This window comes from Castor canadensis, chromosome 6 (genome assembly GCF_047511655.1).
Source record: "Castor canadensis chromosome 6, mCasCan1.hap1v2, whole genome shotgun sequence".
Taxonomy (NCBI): domain Eukaryota; kingdom Metazoa; phylum Chordata; class Mammalia; order Rodentia; family Castoridae; genus Castor; species Castor canadensis.
Window position 1 is genome coordinate 20,451,820 of NC_133391.1, and position 25,736 is coordinate 20,477,555.

General features: G+C 37.1%; 1 protein-coding gene across 23 annotated transcripts in view; it reads left to right on the forward strand.

Moving 5' to 3' along the window:
• The window catches only part of Sox5 (SRY-box transcription factor 5), a 922,227-nt gene that overhangs the window by 645,252 nt on the left and 251,239 nt on the right, over positions 1–25,736 (forward strand). For all 23 annotated transcript variants that reach the window (XM_074075856.1, XM_074075864.1, XM_074075855.1 and 20 more), the window contains one exon: positions 3,716–3,926. In XM_074075856.1, the coding sequence (XP_073931957.1) occupies positions 3,716–3,926 (211 nt within the window). The remainder of the gene's footprint in view (positions 1–3,715; positions 3,927–25,736) is intronic.

Here is a 25,736-nt window from a genome sequence, read left to right on the forward strand (position 1 = left end):
TGTGTCTGTATGCAAGTGCATATGTATGGAACAGACTTTATAGTTATCATCAAGGGACCTATAAGTTAAAAGGAAAAGGAAGCACGATTTAGGGTTCCATGCAGAGATTTTATGAAAAATTAATCAGAAAACTTCAAAAATATTTGAAAGAACTTGGTAGACAATGATCTTTTATTTTGCTAATACTAAATTAAATTTGCTTATCTCCCAATTTGACCGAATAGATTGTAAGCAGCGAAACTCAATTTCAGGATAAACATTTGTGATAAGATACATTTTTTTATCCTTTCTTAACAAAACTTAAGGAATCAACAAATAATGTGGCCTTTAAGATCTTTTTCAAAGTTTCCATCCACCTTGACTTGGTGCTGTTTGCTTCTCCTGCTAAGTCAATACCAGAGTGAGGTCAAATTTTGTTGAGCAGTAAAATTGTTCACTTTCTCTGTACCTGTAGTTCTTCTCATGCTACCTCTGAGCAATACCAAAGTCAGTGAAATGACAGCAATTAAAAAAATCAAGTAATGATAGCAGAAGCCGATTTTATAGGAAAGGAGCTGTCCACCAATTTTGTAAAGATAGCTTAGAAAAATAATGTATCCAGCACCATTACTCTCTTTAGCCACTTAGAGAAAAACCCTAGATGTTTAGTTTTGTAATTGTTTAAATGTCAAAGTTCATTTTTTAAATATTATATAGGCTGGCAGATAGCTGGATGGACCAAGCTTTAGAAGTCTGGAATTTAGTCAGTTTCACTAAGCACATTTCCGCATTGCTCTAGGAGGTGAGCATGTTGAGTGGAGTGCTCGTGTGTTGATATTAACACGTATCTTGTTCACTCATTGATAGATACAGGCATAGTTTTATTATTTTTTAAGAAAGAGGAGGCAGAAGAGCACTAAGGTTAGGAATAAGGGCTCTGGAGCCCAATAGGTTAGGAATGATTTTCTACCTTTTATTCATGTAACCTCAGATATTCACTTCAGTCTGTGCCTCAGTTTATGTACCTATGAAGTGGAAATCATAATTAGTCTTGCCATGAAGTTTATTTAAATTTATGCATGGCAAACATTTGAGCAATGCCTCACACAAGATATCAATAGATATTATCTATTATTCTTTCTAGAGTCTGATAGATTATGTATTAAATGTAATGCTTATACTGCGGTGCATGAATTTAATTTCAGCCTTGTAGGACCAAGAAGTCGGCACAGTGATGTTTCTTAAGGCCAGTAGCTAAGGATAAAATGTTACTTGAATAATAAAGGAAACATGTCTGATTGAGTTGAAGAGAATCTGTTCTTTTTTTTTCAGTTGAGCCAACTCTTCTTCACCATTATATTATCTAAAATATTAAATATTAAGGTTGACATAGTATTTCTCTCAAAGTGTTCATAGCAAAATGATACTTTTAAAATGAATTAATGAGGATACTTTTTAGAAAAGATATTTCGATAGATAGAGATATGCTAGGCACACTCTTTGCTTTTCTCTTGGTTATAAAAGTAACAGAGGGGACAAGATTAAGTAAAACCTGTTCAAGACTAACAGGAAAATGATGAACCTCATTCTGAAAGTTTAGAGCCCTCTTTCATCATTGGAGTTTAGAAGTCGTACAGCACCGTTTTATGAGCTCACATATAAAACATTGAAGCTGCTCTGTAGAGTCCCTAAGACTTGATTCAATATGTATGGACCACTGTGGACCACTTATACCATTGCTATCTGGCTCTCAGGATGTCATTCTGCCAGCAAAGTGGAAAGGAGCATCAGCCATTGCTTCATGGAGAGCAAAGGCATCCTAGAGCAGAAACAGGAAAACTAGAGCCTCCAGAAAAGGAGCTCTTAACAAGTTACTCACCATGCAAATGAAGAATGGAGTCCCACACTGGAACAGCTGTTAACTGCACAGTAAAGGGATTAACAGTGCGGGAGGCTAAAATGTAATCAGACAGGTGAAATAGCGATAAGGTAAATATTCCTGCCTAGAAGAGCAATAATGTTTAATTAATTTATTTATTCTAATCCTGCTGTGGCAACTGAGTTTAGGATACTTGTGAAAGTGGGTAAAGTGTTCACAGTATTTCCTTCCTCTTTGCAAGGTGTCAAAAGTGAGAGATGTGCAAAATGGAATAATTTATTTGGAAATGTTTCTGATATCTTAACATACTTGATTGCATATGATTTGGGGGGCCATTCCTTCCAACAGAGACATGTTGAAGAGAGATGTATGGGGTCTTCAGGTATGAAGATCGGCTGTCACATTCTTGTTTCTAAAGTTTGTCATTCTTTCATGTGAAAATAGAATACAGATGGAAATATTCAAAGTGAAGCTAGCATTGAGATGTTTCTACACCAAGCCCCAAAGAAGAAATGAGAAGAAAACTCGTTTGTGGAAAATTATTTCAGAGGTTTGGTTGCATGCTATATTGCAGTTGGAGCTAAGATGATGTGTGCTATGCGCCAGTCATAGAAACAAGCCTGTCAGTTTGCTGAGTGAAGTTGTGACTGCTCTGCTTTAGTGTGTGTGTGTGTGTGTGTGTGTGTGTGTGTGTGTTCACTTATACTTATGTGTAGGTTTAAAATAAATAACTTCAGGAGTCCCACTGACTTCACTTGAAGTCTTGTAATGATTCTATCATGCACCTTGTTCTCTAAATTCAAGCACATTAGTACTAAATTACACGTAGTAGAAAATTCAGTCAGGGTGTGGTGCTAACAAAGACATACTCCATAATATCTATAAGGGAGAAAACTATTTGCTATTTAGAATTATAATTTGGAAGATTCCATTTACACACGCTGTTACTTTGCTTTCTTCTCATGCCTCATCCCCACCCAGCAAACTGGTGCTTGTACCATAGCTAATGTCCCTGTACTAATCACTAATTAACTAATTACTCAATTAATAACTGCAGAATCACAGTGTGTTTTATTTGTGTTGGCAACTCTTTTTAATCTATTTTTTAAAGTAGAATGATGGTTTTTAATGAAGTAATTTTGTGTATTTTTAAGTGAATCAAAAATATTAGCTTTAAAAACATTAAATATCAATCAATATGATTTGTCACTTTAATAGAGTCAAGAGATCCTATTTGCACATCTTAAATAGGTAGGGAATGATTGTGTAAACAGGTATAATCTGTTATCCCGAATATTAAATATGCACAAGCTCACATGTATATGTGATTATTATTATTTATTTATTTATTTATTTTGGTGGTACTGGGGTCTGAACTCAGGTGCTTGTGCTTGCTAGGCAGGCAGTCTACCTGGGGCCCCATTCCAGGCCTCAAATATATTGTAATGGAAACTTCTAATGTTGTAGAAATAAGGTGAGACTTAGGATGACACTCAAAGATTTTAGGATCCTGCTTAATTTTAGGAAGAACTCTGCTTGTGGGACGCTGAAAAGTATGGGAAGGAGAACTTTCAAGCCAGGTGCTTTAGGTAAGACTGTTGTCATTTAATTTAGGAAGTTATTGTCTCTGTTTAAGGAAGAGAAGCCCTGTATTTTGATTTCTTCTATGAACTGATGATTGACTCACTCTACTGCCAGCCTACTTGCTTTTGAAATTTCTTTATGCCTTTCTTCTTGCAGGGTGACATGTCACTTTTTTGTTGGATGTGTCAGCTGAATAAGCCACATAACCACTGTCTTTTAAAGTTACTGAATTTTAAACCGAAATATCATTCCTTCCTTTGTTTTCTCTTCCAGGAAGTTGATGGCAATAAAGTTATGTCTTCATTTGCCCCACACAACTCATCTACCTCACCTCAGAAGACAGAAGAAGGTGGGCGACAAAGTGGCGAGTCCTTGTCCAGCACAGCCCTGGGGACCCCTGAGCGGCGCAAGGGCAGCTTGGCAGATGTGGTGGATACCTTGAAGCAGAGGAAAATGGAGGAGCTCATTAAGAACGAGCCAGAAGGTAAATGCTTGGAAGGAAGCACAGGCCTTTCCTCCTCCTTTTCTTGTCATGGCTTCATTTTAACTGCCAGTTCTGTTTTCTTGATTTATACTCTTAAAGTTCAGTTGGACAGAACAGAAACCTAATCCTAGGAAGGTGGACATTATATTTTCTCAGAAACACTTAAACACTTCTCTCCATTGTTCAAATCATGGATGTATGTTGTGTTGTCTTATCATTTTCACACATGAGTAAGTTATGGTTGACTGAATCTTGAGGGTTCAAGAACAGACTGTGGCAGCAGAGCCCAGGAAAACCACCTATTTGTCACATGCCTGCTGTCTGTCATTGCCAAGAAATGCTTTTCCTCAAGGACCCTTTCAGAATTTCATTAAAATTTGTAACGTTTGCACACTCATATATCTTAGCCCACTTTGGTAGTTAGAGCTACTTCTTATGTAGTCCAAAGTGAATGCGATTAAACCTGTTTAAAATTAGCGATCCTTTAACTTGTTAGATGTACTTAACATCGAATTTGTCTTTAAGATTTCAGGGTTAAATCTCTTTAGCAATTACTGACAGTAACTCGTACATGGAATTATCTAAAAGTAAAGCAACAAATCAATAAAACAAGCAAAGCAACTTTTACAAGCTTATACATGACTGATAACCACCCTTTATATCACGGATGCTTGGTAACTCTTCTTTGAACCTCTGGCTCCCACATTGCACTCAAGAACGTGTCTCCTATCCCAATCAGATGGAAAGTCCAAACAAATAAACCAACAGTGAGGTACAAAGGCATACTGTACACCAAAACGATGCTGCATGAACACAGGCTGCGTTCACTTCTAGTCTGTTAGGACACTGGTAAATTCTATGTATATTTGATGTAAAATATCTGTTAGCCAATATATTTGAGAGTCATGTGATAATTAAGTATTTCTCAGTCCCAACCAGAGGTAGAGCTGGAGCATAGATTTTGACTAAAGTGTGTGCAATTCTCAAGATCTTAGAATTGGAGGAAATTTTTGAGATTATGTTAGCCAAGGAATTTTGGTATTTTGTTATCTTATATCCCCCTCTATTCTCATGGAGATAAAAGTGGAGTTTTAAGGAGGACTCAGACAACTTCTTTTTATATATATGGTGGAATTTTCCCCTGTTCTTCAGAATAATATGGTCTTATAGGAATTAGTTTAAAGTCATAAATGATATAAGAAATAAAAATTACCTAAATTTCTTGCCTTTTTAAATGACTTCTTATGGGGCATTTCTCTTTTAATTTTTACATATCTGTGCATTTTATGTGATTAGCTTTCTCCTTTTAAATTATTTTGCGCCCTCTATGTTTCACTTAGTATTAGCATTGTCTCCTGTCACTAAATATATTTTGAAAAATGACTACCTAATATTGTAAAGTATGACCATGTTTCACTATTATGCACACATTCCTGAAATTAAATAAATAAATTAATAGATCTTTATTTCTTAGAACAGTATTAGAGTTTCAGAAAAATTAATTGGACTGTACTTAGTTCTCATTTATGTCCCTCCATACAATTTCCTCTCTTACTAACATCTCACTTTAGTATGACATCTTTTCGTAAATAATTAATCAATATTGATAGGTTATTATTAGCTGCAGTACGTACTTCAGTAAGATTTCTTTTTTCTTTCTTTTATTTTATCATTTTTACATTTACTTGCATGTGTATGCATTGTTTGCCCTCACTGCTTCCAGACAGAACCTGTTCCACCCTCTTGTTCTCCAATTTTGTTGAAGAGAAAACATAAGAGATAATAAGAAAGACATAGCATTTTGCTAGTTTGAGGTAAAGATAGCTATACAGAGAGGTTCTTAGTGTTGCTTCCATGCACATGTGTATTACAACCCACATTGGTTCATCTCTCCCAGATCTCTTCACTATTTCCTTGTTCCCTTCCCATAGTGGTCTCTGCCAGTTTAACATCACTTTATTTGCTCCTCTACAGTGGGCATATCAACCACATTCAAGTTTTAGGTTTTCTCATCTTTCCCTATTTCTCCTGTGCATGTTCTCCCCTTAGCGTGTGACCCATGTCCAATAATATTACTGCATTTCTTTTGGGTCTGTAATCCACATACAAGGGAGAACATGCGGTTTTGGCCTTCTGAGCCTGGTTAACTTCACTTAAGATGATGTTCTCCAGTTCCATCCATTTACCAGTGGATGACAAGATTTCATTCTTCTTTGTGGCTGAGTAAAATTCCATTATGTATAAATACCACATTTTCTTAATCCATTCGTCAGTGGTGGGGCATCTTGGCTGTTTCCATAGCTTGGCTATTGTGAATAGCGCTGCAATAAATATGGGTGTGCAGGTGCCTTTGTAATAAATTTCTTTAGTTTTCATCAGGCATTTTTTTTTCTCTCTCAGGATGCCACCAAAAATAGCATATTATATTTGGTTATTGTGTTTCCTTATTCCCCTTTTGACTGTGACATTTTGCCTATTTTTGACTTTTTCTACATTTATTTTTTAAATATATTTTTAAATATATTGACACATTAAAACATAAATTATACTTATTAGTGGGTTCCCATGTGATATTTCAGTATTGTATGCATTATTGTAATCAGGTTAAGCATATCTATCTCCTCAACTTCTATTTCTTCTCTTTTTTGTATTAGTTTTTGGAGATACTGGGGCTTGAACTCAGTCTTTGAACTTCCTAGGCAGGGGCTCTACCACTTGAGCCATACCTCCAGTCCTCTTTGCTCTGGTTATTTTGGAGACAGTGTCTCACTCTTTGCCCAGGCCGGCCTGGACCTGATAATCCTATTTTACACTTCCCATAGTTACTTGGATGATAGATGCATGCAACCATATCTGTCAGGTTTTCTTCATTGAGATGGGGTCTCACAAAATTGTTCCCCTAGGCTGGCCTGAAACTGAGATCCTCCTGGGTCTCAGTTTACCATGCAGCTTGGGATAACAGGTATGCCACTGTGTCCAGTGATTGGTTGAGATGGGATCTCATGAACTTTTTGCCCATGCTGGCCTCAAAACCCAATCTTCCCCATCTCAGTCTCCCAAGTATCTGGGATTACAGGTGTAAGCCATTGGCACCCAGCTTCTTCTAGCTTTTTGAGACAGTTATACAGGACATGGCCCCTAGTTAGAGTCATCCTGTTTTTGTTTTTCAACAAACAAGGAGTTGTGAGGAGTGTTGTTCGGATATAGTGAAGGATGCCCCTCTATTGGAATCCATCTGATGCTTTTCTCTCAGTTAAAGTGGTGTCCTCCCAACACTTCAACACTGAGGTGTAATGTGCATTTTTTGTTATATCATACCAATTACATACTTTCTTAATAATTAAAAAAGATCTTGATGTTGACCTTGATCACCTAACTGAAGTAGTGTTTGTTAGGATCCCCCCACACCATAGGGTCACTTCCCAATCCCTTTCCATGCCATACTCTTTGAAAGAATAGCACTGTGCTCATCTTGCACCTAAGAAACCATGCTCTGCTCATTCGCAGTGTCTATACAACTTGCTTGTAATTACTTTGAATAGGAGATTTATCTCTTCCTCACCATCCAGTAGTTAGTCAATCATTTATTTATATGAGTATGGATTCAGGAGTGTTTATTTATGTCATTTGGGCAGATCACTATCATTGTAGTTGTGTTTTTTGTCATTACATTGGTACTTCTTTGCTATCTGGTACTGTAAGATTCTGCAGGTTCATCTTGTGTATTTACTGCTGTAGTTCTATGACAAGCCAATTCTCCAAGAAATTCTGTCCCTTTCATTGGAGAAAAGATCTTCTCTCAAGCTGAGTTAATTGATTCTGATGTCTCGTTTATTTTAGGGCCCCTCTGCTAAAAGAGCAAAGGAATAAATGTGTGTATGCTAGCCTGTATATTTACATGTATAAATATTTCTGTTCAGCAGTGTCTACATTAAGCTAAATAGGATTTCTTGCTAATGTCTCCTAGTTCATTTCCACATGGACTATTCAGTCTTCACCCCTGATTGACCTGTATATTCTCACCCTAGCTTTGAGTAACTTGGCTTCATTGTCTACAGTCCACTTACTAAACTGTTCAATTCCAGTGTAATGCATAACAGTATCAGAATGTTAGGGGCTGGAGGTATGGCTCAAGTGATAGAGTGCCCTCCTTGCAAGCATGAAGCCTTGAATGCAAACCCCAGTACCTCCAAAAAAAAAAAAACTATCAGAACATGAAGTGGCACCACCACAGGAAATATCTTTACCTGCTAGAGTGTAGCATTATGTACAGTTTCAGTAGCTTTTGGTCTTAAATATTCCTTTCATTCTTTTGCCAGGTTACTTAGGTAAATTACTTCTGCCCATTTCATTCAGTGAGGTTGTTTCATACTTTTATAACATAGTTAAACTATTTCTGTATCCTTTCCTGGTATTCCTTAAACTCTTGAAGGGTATTTTCTAGGTGTTTAGATTAAGTTTGTGTTTTACATTTCTAAGTGCTTTGGCAAATGTGTGTTATCATTTATCCACCATTATAGTGTCATGCAGAATGGTTTTCATCTCTGTAAAGTATTCCATGTACTTCACCTGTTCATCCCTCCCCCTTCTCTAAAATTCCAGACAACTGCTGATCTCTTTCCTGTCTTCTGTAGTTTCACCTTTTCTAAAATAGCATATCGGTTAGTAATGTATATTAGTTCCATGTTCTTTCATGGTCTGGGAGCCTGGTAGTCATTGCTTTGTATCAGTGAATAGTCCATTGTGTTAACGTACCACAGTTTGTGCGTACATTTGCATATCAAAGAACATCTTGTTTGCTTCCAGTTCTGTGTTATTATGAATAAAGCTTCTATTAATATTCACATGCAGAGTTTTGTGCAGATAAAAGTTTTTAACTCATTTAAGTAGATATCTGGGAATGTGATTGCTGCACTGTACAGAGAGATAATGTCTAGTTCCGTAAGAATTTGCCAAACCTTCTTCAATGTGGTTGTATGATTTTGTATTCCCGCCATCAATGACTCTCAGTTCCTGTTGCTCCATGCCCTCCTTGGCATTTGATATTGTCAGTTTTTTCCCCAGATTTTATTAATTGAAAAAGGCACATAATGCTATCTTATTGCTGTTTTAATTGAGATTCCTTAATGACAAGAAGTTTTACAGTATCCTTTAATACTTACGTGCTATCTGTACATCTGTGTCGGAATGTAATTTTCAAATACTGTCTCCAACTTTGTGGTTTATGTTTTCATCCTCTTAACATTTTATTTTGTGGAACAAATTTTAGTTTTAATAAAGTCCAACTTTACTATTTATTTCATAAATCATACTTTTTTTTTTTTTTTTTTTGCAGTACTGGGACCTGTACTCCTTGAGCTACTCCACCAGCCCTTTTTTTGTAAAGGTTTAGGGTTTTGTTTTTTTTTTCCGGAGATCAGGTCTTGGGAACTGTTTGCTAGGGCTGGCTTCAAACCAGGATCCTCCTGATCTCTGCCTCCTGAGTAGCCAGGATTACAGGCATGAGCCTCAGTCACCCTGCTGTTTCATAGGTTATACTTTTGTTCTATGTGAGTACTCCTCACCTAACCCAAGGTCACGTAGATGTCCTCCTATTTTATTTTCTGAAGTTTTATAAGTTTGTACTTTGCAATTTAGATCTGTTATTCTTTTTGTATTAATTTTTGTAAAAGGTACATATTCTGTGACTAGATGGGTTTTTTTGCTTAAAGATGTCTGGTTGTTACAGCACCATCCTTTATCCTTTCTTTATTGGCTTGCATTTGTCCCCTTGCCTAAGATAGTTGGCTGCATTTATGTAGATCTATTTCTGCCCTCTGTATTCTGATACATTGATTAATTGGGCTGTTCTTTTGTCAGTACTGTGACATCTTCAGTACTATACTTGACACAAAGTCTCGAAGTTGAGCTGTGTCAGTCCTCCAACTTTCTCTTCTGCTATATTCTGTGGGTTATTCTGGGTCTGTTGCCTTTCCCTGTGAAACTAACCATTGATATATACCCACAAAATAACTTGGACTTGATTGCGATTATGCTGCTTCTGTAGATCAAAGTGGAAGAATTGACATCTCAACAATTCTGAATCTTTACACCCAGAAATGCAGACTCTCTCCATTTACTCAGTTCTCTCATTTCTTTTCAGTTTCACTGTTTTCCTTAAATCCATACAAATATCCTACAGTATGGGGATTTAAGAAAAAAGAACAATATACAGTAATAGCTACTCTGTGGAAAGGCAGAGATAGAGCTTCCACACACATCTTTACATCTTCATATATACTTTATGACATTTATAGCTAGTGTTCCTTTTGTTTCATAAAAATGTAGGTCTAAATAGAAATCATATTGTATTTTAATTTCAAACTCCAATTGCTTAATTCTGGTGCATAGGAAACAATTGACTTTCATGTATTAAATTTATATCCTATGTCTTTTCAATAATCACTGTAGGCTCTAGCAGTTTTTGTTAATTCTTTGAGATTTTGTACATAGGCAAATTCTTTGAAATTTTCATTTCATCTGAGAAAAGACATTTTATTTCTTTCTTCCCCAAAAGTATAGCTTTTGTTTCCTTTTCTTTCTTTTCTTTTTTTAAGCAAGGGTGTATTTTAACATAGCAAGGTAAAGTTGGAAGAAATAATAAAAAAAATGGGGAAACATTTCCTGCAACCAACACAGAAAATGGGGGGAGTAAAGACTCCCTTTTCTTTCTCCTTAAATGAGCTAGAATTTAACTGTTGAATAAGAGTGGTAAGAGGAGGCATTCTAGCTATTCTCTTGGTTGTGAGAGAAAAAGATCTATTTCTCACCATTAATTATGATGCTAGCTGGTGGATATTTGTAGATGCTCATTATCTGGGTCAGGTTTCCTCCCCTCTATTGGTAGTTTGCTGAGAGGTTTCCGATGAATGATTTTATAATTTGTCAATTTTTCCATGTCTATTGATATGATACATGATTATTGTGACTACTGTTCTTTAAACTATTGAAGGATATAATTTTTTTTCAACTATTGAACCAGCGTGCAAATTTGGAATAAATGCCATTAGGTCATGGTTTTTGTTCTTTTTACATCTATCTACCTATCTATCTATCTACCATTGGATTTTACTTGCTCATATTTTGTTAAAGGCATTTATATCTATGATAGTGAGATAAATTGGTCTATATTTTTCTTTTTTGGTAATGTCTTTATCCAATTTTGGTAAGTGGGACACTATTGACTTCATAGAAAGAGTTAAGAAGCATTCCCTGCTTATGTTAATTTTTAATTACTGTTTGAGATGCATTCAAGATACAAGGCTAAGGACTAGGAATAAACAAGCTGGTATATGTTGCATTAAAAAAGAGACTTGAGGTTTATCTTTAGGTGATGTCCTCCATGGAAATTTAGTTTATGACTTTCGTATTCCCCCAGAATATCCTGTTGACTTGCAAGTGGAGACACAAACTCTTAACTTGGAAGAATGAGAAGGCCTAGGTCAAAAGAATAAATTCCAACAGGAAAGAGAGTGAAGGACAGTACCTCTCCATTTATTTATTTAGCAGGAGACATTAAGTATGGGGATTTAAGAAAAAAGTACAATATACAGTAATAGCTACTGTGTGGAAAGGCAGAGATAGAGCATCCACAGCAGGAAGGGTTGATGCAAAGAAGCATCACTATTGCATGGAGATGGCAGATGGTTTTTATTATTGTATTTTGCACAATAATGCACTTTAATATACTTTACCTTCTAAAACTACATATAAATGCTTGGTCAAGAAGTGACTTGTTATTAAACAATATGAAGACATAGAGGAAATACAGAAGTAGTATTTATGAGGGGATGGAATGTAAATGGAACAGAGCAAACATCTAAAAGTCTGAGTTTCAGAAAGGTAATTTCTATACGAATGTAGAATCATAAAGATACATTTATGTTTGCATATACAAGATGCCTGGACATGTGCTCTGAGTAGACAAAATTGTGAAGAGACTCACTTATCAATAATTTGTCCTGCCAAGAACATTTATCTGATTACCAAAACTTGAAAGCCATATCGAGGAGTAACTTAAGTACTTGAGTAATGTGATTATCCTAATCAAGAAGAAAAAATAAGACAGTAACAAAACAGAAAGTTGCATCATACAAAATAATATAGTGTAGAAGGAACTTTCTTTTTTTTTTTTCAATTGCAAAGAGAAAATCATGGGGAATTATATCTCAGGAGATGTGTATGCCTCACAGCAACTGGAAGTGATGGTGGCTTTAAAGACTTCATTAATCACAGAGTATGCTTGAACCTGTATAAGAATGGTCATTGAAACCTTACATCATCCAAGCATGTAGATAATGATACTGTCTGTCTACAGCACAAAGAAAGGTCTCTGGTTCTGAAATGTACCCTGCATCAAAAAGAATAAAATACATAGGAATAAGTTCAACAAAAGACCAGCAAAGCTGTGGCTATGAAAATACTGAGCTTTGTCACAGCTCTGTAGAGGACACCAACATGGAGAAGAGGGAGCAAAGAGTGGATGGAACTCAATGTTCAGCTCACAAATATCTGGCACAGAAATATCTTTTCTTCCCTCAAGCTATTTTTCCATTGTTTTTCAAAGGCCATTAAAATGAACAGCAGGTTGTGATGGAAATTTCATTAAGCCCTGCTAAATCATTATGAGGGTGCCATATTCATGCCTCTCATTGAGAGGGAAAGCAGATTTCAATAGAAAAACCGCATTATTTCCAATCCTACCCCTGCCAACAGCAAGCCAAGAGAAATGCAGAAGTTAGAAGAGAATAGTTTGCCATACAAAAGGAGGCCACTGAGGTGAAATGGTTAGAAAGGAAATTAGATTTGTGTAGGGGTGGAAGAAAAGACAGCTCTTCTTTATTCTAGCCAGCCTGTTTTATCCAAGCGATTAACTAAAATATTTTAAAAGTTATGTGGGAAGAAAAACGTAATAGTATATTTTGTTTATATCATTTTACTTTATCAGAGTTTCTGCCTGTCATTACACAAATCAGCTCACTATCAATGTCACTTCAGTGCTATGCTAAAGGTCATAGTAAACACGTGGATTTAAATACCTGGCCTGCATGTTACAGTTACATTATACTTGGTCATAACTGTGTTCTATCAGTTACTTTTTATTAGACTCAGCAGGTCAAGAACAATGATAAGATTTAATACGATAGCATGTAACACACCGTGTCTGTACCCAGACAGTGAATGAATAATGGTATGTTGTAGAAAGATGCATAAAATATATGAAATATTGTATATGTGAAATATATAAATTGTTAACAAGTATTAGGTATATATTGTGTTAACTCTAGTGTTAAGCAATTTACATGAACCACTTTGTTTAATCTTTATGAGCATCTTATTACCAGGCTGCCATGGAAAGCCATCCCATTCTCAAGGAGCACCATACCATGACCTAAATATCTGAACTCATATTATCTCCATTTCAGATGAGGAAACTGATGATCATAGAGTAAACTGATCCATCCTTAGTCTATAATCCTGGCCCTTAGCCACTTCTTACACTACTCGCTTCAGTTAGGAAATTTGCCAAATATTTACTTAGTGTGACCCGTTACCACTTGTGTGTCTAAATTCCTTTGACATTTTGAATAACAAAGGGGCACTTAATAATTTTCTACTAATGCATGGTTTTTATGCCTCAATAGTTATCAAATATGTAGAAAGTTTTGAATGAAAGAATTATCTCAGTCTAGAATGTTTAAACTGATAAACATGCGATGCCTTGAAGAGCATCTGAACCAAAACAAGTTCTAGAAAAATGTCTGAGAGCAAAATAATTGTGGAATAACAAAAATTCACAAGTAAAGTGAAAAGAAGACACTTTTAAAGCCTCGATCCCTGTTTAGAGAGAGGGGAGACCAGGATAGAGAAGTGCCTGAGGCCTCACAGCAAGCTGGTGTTTCAGAAAGTTGGAGAATCCAGTCCCTGTCTTATAGTCCAAGTTCCAATTAACTCAGTTACATCACAAGGTCACATACTCTTTACTCCCTTCATCTTTCAGAAACAGTGCTTCCACCTAGTTGTAAAGAGTATTTCACTGTTCCCTAAGTTTGTACTAATGTAAGGCATATCAGGTATCTTCACATACCCACTATGCCAGGGCAGATGGGGATCCACAAATGGCCTGTGTTCTCCATTTCCAAGCGTCCAGCAGTGGTCTGTAAATATAGAGCCCTTACCTTCATTCTCATTCACCTTCAGGCCGATTATAGCACAGATGAAAATAATTTTTATTTGATGAGTACCTTAGATCTCTCACTTAAAATAGAATCCTTTTAAAGATACAAAGAGCAAAGCAGGCTTCTTCTTTTAACCTCCTGTACCAATGTCTGTGTTCCTTTCAGCATTGCTCTGAAACGGCCACTTCAGCCATTTGTTTCTTCCTCATAGAACCACAAAGGTTGAAACTTGCCCTTCCTTTGCTCCCATCCTTTCTGTCGTCAACTGGACTCCTCCTGTCTTTCACCCAAAATTGCCAGACAGGGTTTTCATTCCCTGCCTTACTTCCTCACCTCTTAGGAACTATTAGCCTTCACCTTTTTTTTTTTTTATTCATATGTGCATACAATGTTTGGGTCATTTTTCCCACTTCTCCTCCCTTTCCCTTCCCCGCCCCCCCCCACCATCTCCCTTTTCCCTCCCACCCCCCCTCACTACCAGGCAGAAACTATTTTGCCCTTATCTCTGATTTTGTTGAAGAGAGAGTATAAGCAATAATAGGAAGGACCAAGGGTTTTTGCTAGTTGAGATAAGGATAGCTATACAGGGAGTTGACTCACATTGATTTCCTGTGCGTGTGTGTTACCTTCTAAATTAATTCTTCTCGAACTAATCTTTTCTCTAGTTCTTAATACCCTTCTCCTATTGGCCTCTGTTGCTTTAAAGTTTCTGCATTACTTTCTCTGCATTGAGGGCAACAAATGTATCTAGTTTTTTGGGTGTCTTACCTATCCTCATACCTCCCTTGTGAGCTCTTGCTTTATTGTGTGATCAGAATCCAGTACCCTTGTTGTGTTTACCCTTGATTTAAGGTCTGCATATAAGGGAGAACATATGATTTTTGGTCTTTTGGGCCAGGCTAACCTTACTCAGAATGATGTTCTCCAGATTCATCCATTTCCTTGCAAATGATAAAATTTCATTCTTCTTCATGGCTGCATAAAATTCCATTGTGTATAAATACCACATTTTCTTAATCCATTTGTCAGTAGTAGGGCATCTTGGCTGTTTCCATAACTTGGCTATTGTGAATAGTGCCGCAATAAACATGGGTGTACAGGTGCCTCTGGAGTAACCTGTGTCACAGTCTTTTGGGTATATCCCCAGGAGTGGTATTGCTGGATCATATGGCAGGTCTGTGTTTAGATTTTTAAGAAGCCTCCAGATTTTTTTCTAGAGTGGTTGTACTAGTTTGCATTCCCACCAGCAGTGTAAAAGGGTTCCTTTTTCCCAGGATCCTCGCTAGCCTTCACTTTTTGCCCTTTCTGTAATAGAACATGGCAATTGGCTATTTATTTGTCTGTTTCTGCAGTAATATGCTCATTAGGCTAATTACACATACTGAGTACTTAAAATATTTGTTGAAAAAATGCTTAAACTTCTTCAGTGTTGCTCCACTGCTATCCTGGGTAAAGAAGAAGAGAGATCTTCAAACATATCTGACTCTCCTGCAGAATTGAGGAAGCTACTTTGCAGTCAATCCTCCATCTATCTGAGGTTTTATTTCTTGTTTTAAAAGTAAAAAAGGAGTCTTAGTAATGCTCCTCTTCTTATCCTATGGGGGAGCTCGTGTTAGAACAAAGGTGCTATTCTCCAAACCACTCCTTGGTGTTGAATGAAGGCCATGTGTAACCTGACTCCAACCTTTCCCCTGATGCTACCTTCCACTACTCTCCCCACTAGACATTTCTCTTGCTGTCTTACCAGCAGACATGTGGCTCTCTCACCCCTCTGTCTTTTGAAGACTGCCTTGCCTTTCATCTGCCCCAGACGGCATTCCTCCTGTCACCTACCTCATGACTTTGACCTCAGCTTTACGACTCCACACTTTCTCTGAACACCTTTATAAGAATTTAGGTGGCTTATTCTCCTAACACTCTCTCATCTCCATCACCATAGTTCTTCCTGCATTGTTATTGTTTATTTACCTTCTATCTTCCACCACAGTGTGTGATGGTCTAAACAAAGTGTTGGTGGGAGCCTCTCCCCATCATTTCCTAATAAGGAGATGAGTAGACATAGTAGGTGCTTGGTTTTTTTCATGGTGAATGGCTGTCGCCCTACTAATTAATGTTCCAAAGACTTTGCTGACACTCTCCTAAAACTTGGTTAGGTTTCATTGGTCTTTTCCATCTGTTTTCTTTTCCTTCTTCAAATGTCCTCAGACCTTTCCTTTACCTTCTTGCCACTTACTCCTCCTATTCACTGTCTTCACCTATTTCTCATATGCATACCCCTATCATTATTGGAATTTTTAAGATCATTAACTTTGATTCTTTCTATCACTTAGAGGTTAGTATGTCACCTAGTCACAAAGCTAGATATTTTAAGACCTAGGATGCAGCACTCAAGTGCACACTTCACGTTTCTTTATACTAATGAAAACTCTATTCACATTAATCTCTTAAATGACCCAAACATTACATAGTTCTGTAAGGAAATATGTTGACATCATCTGTGGATTACTGGTTATAGATAATAACTTTACCCCACTGCTAAAGTGAGAAGTGAATTGAGTTGATTTATGAATAATTTTCTAGAGCATAAAACTGTAACTTGTCCTTTAATAGTGTTACAACATAATGGAGAACAAAGGTAAGTAAAGCTGACATGAGAAACAGAGTTCATATTTCTCCTGGTGGGTTCAGGATAGAGGCAGCCTGTTCTTGTATCTTTATCTCCTCCACAAAACTCCTTTACACTTCCCTAGTTCATCATAGGGGTGTTGGTGGCAGAAGTGCAGTGGGTTCCTTTGAACACCCTCCCTGCCTCTTCCTTCCAGTCTTTCAAGAACTCTAGCAAAAGTAGCAAACTTTCCAAATTCAGAGTTGGTGAGTTTCTTCAGAGGCTTTGTGAATCACAGAAATTATTTGTGAAATGATAGAAAATGTGTGCATTTGCCCATTTGGAGAGAGACTACATAGGTTTTATCCAGATTTCAAATGAATCTGTGATTTAAAAGGATAATTTGGACTGGAGAGTCAGTGCTGGGGTTTTAGTTCTGATTCTGCCAGTGATCCTCAATATGGTGATTTAAAATTTAAAATTGTAACTACCATATTGTGACTTAACATCTAAATAGGTTAGTCTCTGATCCAGTTTCAGGTGATAATTTACAAACCTTTAGTGATATTTTCAATGTCATTTTACCTGTTTGGGTTCATGAGTTTTGCAACTGTTTGGAGAAATTCAGGTTTTAATATTAAATAAGGATATCTTTACCTAAAACTGAGCATCTTCCTTATAATTACATTGTAAAAACACATTGTATTTACTTGCCTTAATTTTCCATAATAATTGTGTTAATTTAATGAATGTCTGGCCCCTGTTGGCAATAACTGTCCTACTTTCATCAGAGGGTGTGGAAGGGAACAAATGAGGTAATGCGTATCAAAGTACTTTGTAAATTACAGTCAACTTGGAATTGCACCAGTCCCCGTCATTATCACATATTTGCTCATCAGAAGCCTTGTTTCTCGGGTACACTAGATACACAGAGTCACTGCAGTCCTTCCCCATGGTACTTTTATGTGCTGAAAATTCTGATTTCTATCTTCAGAAATCTGGAATTATAGGATACACACACAGTCAACAACAACACAGATATGAACACCAGGAAACCCTACACTCATAAAAACCCCAGAACTGGTGCTTCGAAATGTGATTATGTAAACTCCCCACAAGTACAACTGTGGCCAGGCACTTCCCTACCTGAAGAAGTACTTTTCAAGAAGGACAATTTCTCTAAATTGATAATGGATGCAATCATGAATTGGTGACCTACATGAGAGGAGGATTTGAGGATTGACTGTCCTGCAGTAAGTATACATATGGGTGCTGAAGACAAGTAGTGTCAGGCCCCAAATTTTGCTAGTTTGCTAAGATGGGAGTTTTTCTGATGCAATTCGTTTCTCCCTTATTTTACTTTTCATTCCTCTTGTGTGTGGGAGTGTGTGCATACGTGTGTGTATGCGTGTGTTTATCCCACACATGGCTGGCTTTACGTAGCATCTGTGTGTGTCTGTGTTTTTCCTTTTCAGATTGTGATGCCTACATCTCCAGAACTGTTTTGCCATGATGAGTGTGTTGCTCGTGTGTGAGAAACCATATTCACTTGTGACAGTTTTGTTTCTACTAGAACTCAGCTCTCGGCTTCAGCATTCTTTACACAATGGGCACTGTTTTTTCCTTGAAAGTCTTCAGAAAATCTTTGCTCACAGTTTTATAACCCAAGACCCTAGAGTCAGAACCAATTACCACAGTCACCCAGTGCTACTTTACATAACGCAGTTCATCACTTTTTACAGACTTCACTAAAAGAGTTCCCCTCTTCTGAGAACTCATAAAAATAATGGAATGGGCTCAAAAAGGTATATTTTGTGACAAGACCAAAAACTTTGCCCTCAGAGTTTTCCATAGACCATCAGTGGGTGAAAGAGAAGCCAGCATTTTCATTCATTCTGTTTTTCTCTCTCCCCAACACCATGCAGTGCAATACAAGTTCTTAGTGGCAAATGCCAAAATACACTCAGTTAATTCCACCTGTACTACTTGTCAGATTGAATTGGACAATTTTTATGTTTATTTCCATTTTTTGTGATCCAAAAATGATGTATAATTGTCCATAAATTATCTTCTTTTAAAACTTGAAAATATTGATGGGTGTTCTTCTGTAGAATCTCGTTTTTGTATTTGCCTCTGTCAGGAGCACAATCCATTCTACTTGGTTGCAACTTCTATGGTATTTCACTTGTGGTTTTTCCAGAAAATTACATCAGTGTTCTTTTAATTTTTATTGCAATGTATTTACATATACAACTATTAGATCTGCAAGGGAGATATAAAGTATCCCCCATATAAGACTTATTTTGGAGTTGCTAAAGTAGATGTTATGAAGTGCATACTTTCATTCTGTGCTATGCTACAGCATTAAGAGTAATTATTTTGTGAAAAAAACAGGATCCTGGTATATGATATTTGGCCTTGTGAACATCTCTTATAAGGGTCATATGTATGGTGTTTCAGTTTCTATCATAAACCACAATGCCTGTTCTTATCATTAAAAAATCTGTTATTGAAAACCCAAACCTGTTATGTTAGCAGAGAGGCTGAAATAGAAACTCAGAATGACTCCTAATTCATTACCTTCTCATTGTGAATTTTTTATGGAGAAATTACAGAGATTGGCTTTCCTAGATTCAAAAATCCCAAAGCATCCCATTAATTGGGTAAAGACAGGGGGCCCTTTGAAATTCACTGTTGTTTTAAAATCACATTTGATGAGGAGGGAAAAATAAAAAGTGAACAGATCAGGGGAAAGCCTACAGATAATTTAATTGGCATGGGTTTGAGGTGCTTTTGTTTAGTTTCTTACTGTCCTTTTGACAAAGTACAAGCTGGAGAGGCTTTGTAAGTGCTGTTCCCGTGAAGGACAAACAAGGGGACTTTTCAACTGAGCTCTTTTAAGTTTTGTTCCTCACACTCCTGCTGCTGTTGGAGGCTACTCCTGACGCATTGTGGCTACGTGTTCATCTGTGCGGGCTGTCACTGGAAAATGGCTCTCTTCTCCTTGAGCCAGCCAGAGTCTAACCTCCAGGCAACCTTTTCAAAGGCACCACTATATGGAAATCAACACTCATAAAATGATGATAGAGAAGAGTTGATTTTTCAAAGGTCAGGACAAGAAGACACCCTCAAATGCTGTAGAGCCTGTTTCTTCAGGAAGAAGTGTTTTAACTTTAGCAGAGTTAACTGAGTTTGAAGCTAGGTCAGTTTTTTAACTCCAAAGTGAAACTCATTCTCTGTCCTCTCCTTTTCAAGTGGTATCTATCATAACAATTTATCATCATATTGTAAGTTCCATTAAGTGTTAGGGAAATTTTCTTGAAAGACCTCCTGGCTTGGATCATCCAGGTTCAGGGATTGCCATTTGGAATATTCTTTATCCAGTGGAGCCCTGGCTTGAAATCCAGGGTTGCCTGTATAAGAAAGCCATTTGGCCAAGATAGCTTGTATGCATCATTTAAATGAGAACGTGCACTTTGGCCAATAAAATACAGCAACATTTAAGATTATGTCTTCAATCGTCTGCATCCTTCTGTGAATAATCAGACTATCTTTCTGTTTTTTAATTGGCTATTTGTGTCTTAATATGAAACAATAAATATATGATTGCAAAGTCTTTGACTCCTGTTCATGCATGAGTTTGTCTACTCTTAGGACTGTATAAATCATTCCAACATCTCTTTACCCTAATGTTTTCTGATCCTTTCAGGTAAATGGGATGGCTCTTTTTCTTGTCCTTCACTTTCAGTGTGTGGATCATGTGAACGAAGACCCCTGGCCTGATTGTACAATTCCAAGCAAACATAAGGGGAATGTGCCAGCCATTCTTGTTGCTTAGTGCACAGCTTTGGGGGATATCGGATATTCAAGAGTGAAGAGCCAGCCACCTGTTTCTGAGGCCTCTTCTCCTTGACATGGCAGGTCCAGGCCCTTACTGAATAGTAACCCTCTAATCTGGGAACACGCATAGGATCATTCTAAAGCCGATGTATTGGGCTGGCTGGAGGAGTCCGTGTTTGTGAGCACTTGTATGTTTTTCACTCAGTTACCCTTGAGGTACTTGTCAAGCCCAAACATATTAAAATTAATCAGACCTCCTAAGCCTGGGTGGCTGTGTGTTTAACATGGAGAAGTGGATATGAAGCATTTGGCCTAATTAAATAGGCCTGCTTGGTTTTGCTCTAGTGGATGCTTGGTCTTTTTTTTTTTTAATAGGAGTTTCTTATGGAGAAGGCCCCGGCAGCACTAGAGTCAGTGGAGAGCTCACTTGGAGTTGCCTTTGCCACCTGCGCCCAGAGTTCTGAGACCTCAAGGGCTCCCAGTGCTCCTGTCTGAACTGTCCTTAACATCGTGGAGAATATGGCCAGCTCCATGAGGGAGTAGTGAGGCTAGGGCAGAACAGAAGGAGCATATGACCTGGATGCTTTGGATTGATTAAGATAGCCCATTGTGCATGCCGACCATCTTTGGGGACCAGATTGTGCTCTGTGCTCTTGTTTTTTGGATGACAAACTTTGGAGGCTTAGGGGAAAGTCTTGTTTGAAATTCAGAAGGAGTGCTGTTTCTGCTCTGTCTTGAATTTGAAAGGCACCTCTTATTCATCTTGTCTTCTCACCTAGTTGTTTCCTAAGTCATATACCTATCACATAGAAACCATTTATGATGCTAGAGCTGTACAGATCAAGAGAGGTACAAATATATGAGTTTACATGTACTCTCATGGATTTTGGACCCACTCTACTTTATGTCAGACTGTTCCTGTAGCTCTAGGGAAGACCATCATGGGACTTTTAAGAAGTGTGAGCCGAAAACATGAAAAATGCCACAGACTGATGTAACACACTAGTTTTCTTCTTTATGTATTTAATATCATAGACTAAGTAAATGCTAACATTCTGACCTCTGAATGTGAGCATTTTAGTCACTATTCATATGTATTACTGGAACTTATTTTTGTAGAGAATATTCACAACATTTCAATTTGATATGAAAAAAAAATATATATATATGAAATAAACCATGGAACCAATATTTGGAAACAATTTGATAAGCAAATTTCTAGAAAACTTACATATTAAGCTGTTAAAGCTAATAGTTTATTAACTTTCAAATATCCACTGTAAGTTATCTGGTGAAGGATTATTCTGGCACAACAGGGTCCCTAAAATTGATTTGTTCCCTCCCAAATTCAAAGGGCATGACAGGTTCAAAAAAAGTACCGACTGTTGACCTACATTCCTTTTCCATCCTTCCCTTCAGATTCTAACATGGTAAAGGATCCATCCATCCCTTAGCCTGTGCCGTCTCTTTCACGTGTGCCTGTGACTCCCCGGTGGAGAGCTGTGGCAGTGCCGAGCACCTGGAAGCCCCTCTCTGCTCACTCAGGTTGCTGCTGGCTATTTATTAACACAATGAGGACTGTTCAGTGTGGGTGGATGTGAAATAGGAAGAAAAATAGAGGCCCTGAACAAGTAAATACATCTTTCATCATTTCTTTTGTTGGGTGTGTTTGCTGTGTGCTATTCTCGGTCAATAGAAATTGTTTGACAGTTCTGCAAAAGGGTGAGGAACCTTTCCTTGAACTTTATCCTGTTTTCACTTTGTAGAAAAAAGTTTCTTAGCCATTTTCTTGTCAATGCAGCCTCTCTATGTAAATATCTTTTAAAAGATTTTTATTGCTATTAATATGACAAAGGCAAGTGGTTATGAAACATGATAGGCACTGTCATCTAGTTTGTCTGCAATGGACAATTAGTCTGGCATAACTCTCATATGTAAGCTTTTAATTATAAGTAGATAGTTCGATATTCTCGAAATCATTCAAACAAACATACATTTGTTCTCAAGCTTGTGTAAGTTTGGCTGAGATACTGTGACTCAATTTGTGTTTCCATTCTCCCCTGGTCCCACACCAATGGTGTCAGGGTGGAGCTCATTGCCTGGTGTGATTTTGGAGAGACATACTGGAGAAGCGTGTCGTCTTTGAGCTGGTCTGCTTCTGCAGCCAGACAGTGCTAATGTGCTGGTATGCAGTGTTTTAATAGATAAGAATTGACTCACTATGTCAAATGAATTACATCCCTGTTGCTTAAGCCTTCTTTTTCTGGGAAGTTAGGCTTCATTTGTGGAAATTTACCTAGCAGTTTTCACAGCACAGTGTGACATTGCTCATGTGGATGACTTAAGAGCAGAAAACCACATGAATGAACAAAATGCACCCTCTTCCCTTTGGAGTTCTGCTTCCTTTTTTAACCTTAACTTTCTTGCTCCAGTACTTGCTTCAGCACTTTAATATTTTTCCATTGGTGTCAAGACATGACGTCTCACTGTGGAAAAGCACACACGTAGAGGGCGGCCATGCTGGGAATGGTACAGTGTAAATAAGAGAGGTCAGTTCTCAGCTTCAATACAGGAATTATCCATACTTCAGGGAGAAAAATATGCCCATTGTTGAGGTAAGTAGGATCGGAAGTAGTTGCGTGTGCCCGTGTTTCACTCCACCATGCTTATGGTGTAGAACAGGGGCCATCTCTGCTCCTGTTCTGCCCAGCCATCGGACAACTGCACTGTTTCCTAAAGCCCTTTTTCCTCCATGTATCTCTGGAGATCATTAGGAAGGAATTGACATCAGTGAAGAAAAATTGAAATTGTATACTTTAGCAATGTTGTACACTTGAAGAATTGTAGTTAAGGATTAATAGAGAATATTAATGAGGTAATATCTTAGAGTCCATATCTTGCATTGCCAGAATTTTTCCCTTTGATCTCTAAACTAAAAATATTTAAATGAAAAATATTTTCCAGTTTTAAAATGCTTTGCAAGCACAAAGCCCTGAGTTCAAACCCCAGTCCCACTGAAAAAAAAAAGTGTTACATTATGCAGAGTTATACATGATGCCTTTTGAAATGGTCTGTAAGTCCCAAGCAGTGTAAAACCTTCTGAAATATTATCTATTTGATTTTTGACAACTTAAAGAAATATTGTTTATTCTTTATAAGTTTTTGTAGCTGTGTATATGCTCACATAGAAAGGAAAGAATCTTGCCACCTTAGAACTCCAAAATTTCCCTAAATGAATAAATATATACACAGAAGCACATCCACACATGAACACACATATATGTAAAATAAAAATAATAAATTATAGTTAGTTCAGGAACACTTATCTCACTCTTAATCTCTAAACTGAAATTTTTTACCTATAACAATTTTTGACCAAAGAAAGTCTCCAGATCAGGGTCTCAGTACCGAACAGCAACTTCCACGTATGTTCTATATTTTTTTTTTCATGGCCTTTTGATTCTCTCAACATCCAATGTACAGTCTCTTAATTCCCAGGATACAGTCAGACCCTCTTTTCTTCACGTTCTTGGTTGGCTACGTGTTCACCCATTCTTTCATTTTGATAGAAAACATATATTTTCTATCAAAATATATTCTACCTGTAGGTTAATAAGGAGGCAGAAATCAAAGATATAGCTCCTGTCCTCAAGACTCTTCTGGCTTTTGGTGGGCTTAGTTTGGTATAGAGGAGAGGACTCCAGCCCAATGTAAGCATACCATTCCATGTAATTACTTATTTTTCAAATGAATTGATATCTATGAATCAGTAAGCGTTTTTGCTGTGTATTTCACTGATGAGGTCATATAGTGGCTAGGACTGCTTTACCAATTGTCTTCAACTGCTAGTACAAAAACATTACAATACTTTCTGGATTGATCTTTCTATGACACACCTTAATTTTTTTTAATAACCGTCCCATTTTTTTTTTTTTTTTGGTGGGACTGTGGCTTGAACTCAGGGCCTCACACTTGCTAGGCAGGCACTCTATTATTTGAGCTACACCTCCAACCTCCATTAGATTTTGATCTCTTAGAGCAGTGGTCAGCAAACAGGGTGCAGAGGCCACATCTAGCCTGCTGCCTGGATTTATATGGCCTTTGAGCTAAGAATTTTTTTTTTTTTTACATTTTTAAATAAAACATCAGGAGTATTTTGTGACACATATTATATTAGTTCAATCTGTATCTACAAAACTTTTTTTGAATGGAGTCATGTTTACTTCTTTACATATTAATGAAATGTAATGCTGCAATGTTAGGGTTGAGTAGTGTAAATTGCCAAACCTAAAATACTTCTATCTGGCCTTTTATAGATCAAATCTAGTGACCCCTGTCCTCAAGAGTGGGAATGGAGGTATAGCTACCCTATTACCCAGAGTTCCTAGCACAGGACTTGTAATTGAACAAATTAATTAAATAACCGAGTGAGCTATTTCTGACCTGAACCAAGCTATCCACCCACGGGCTCCTGGCTCTAGTGCTAGTGGAAATTTAATAGAGGAAATACTCATTTATGAAGACCTGGGTGCTAGCATTTGCTCTATCATTATATAATCTTAAAACAGTGCATTTCCCTTTATTTGAAAATAAAATAATTGCATTTAATGGGTCTTATATTTCTTTCCAGATGTAAAATTCTGGAGATGGTACATCAATGTTTTATTAAGCCAATATGCAAAACAGGAAAAAAGAAAGACTTGAAAGCTTTTTATTAAGAAATATGGAGAAAAGAAGAAATGAGTAATGAACTCTTAAGCAGATCTACTACAGGTCAGGCTTATTACTAGTTTTGACTAGATGTTCTGCAGAAATCCAAATTTTAAAAGTTTGTTGTTTATTTTGGTTTATAAATCTCTCTATTGATGCATTGGGATAGAAGATAAAATTTTGTGCTATAAGAACTACAGTCTGTAATATATTTGCATTGCTTAAAGTGATAATTTTGTCTAAGTAGTGAGAGACGGGCACTTTTAATGTTAGTTTTTGCTAGAAAACTATTCTGTTTTATATGAAGCCCACCCACCTAATAGATACTACCACCTAGGTGAAGAGCAGTGTTGGTAACTGACAAGATTATGATAATTTCGGCTTTTGAGTCTTTACAACTCTGAAGTGACTTCTTTAATTCTTATTGGTAGTAAAATT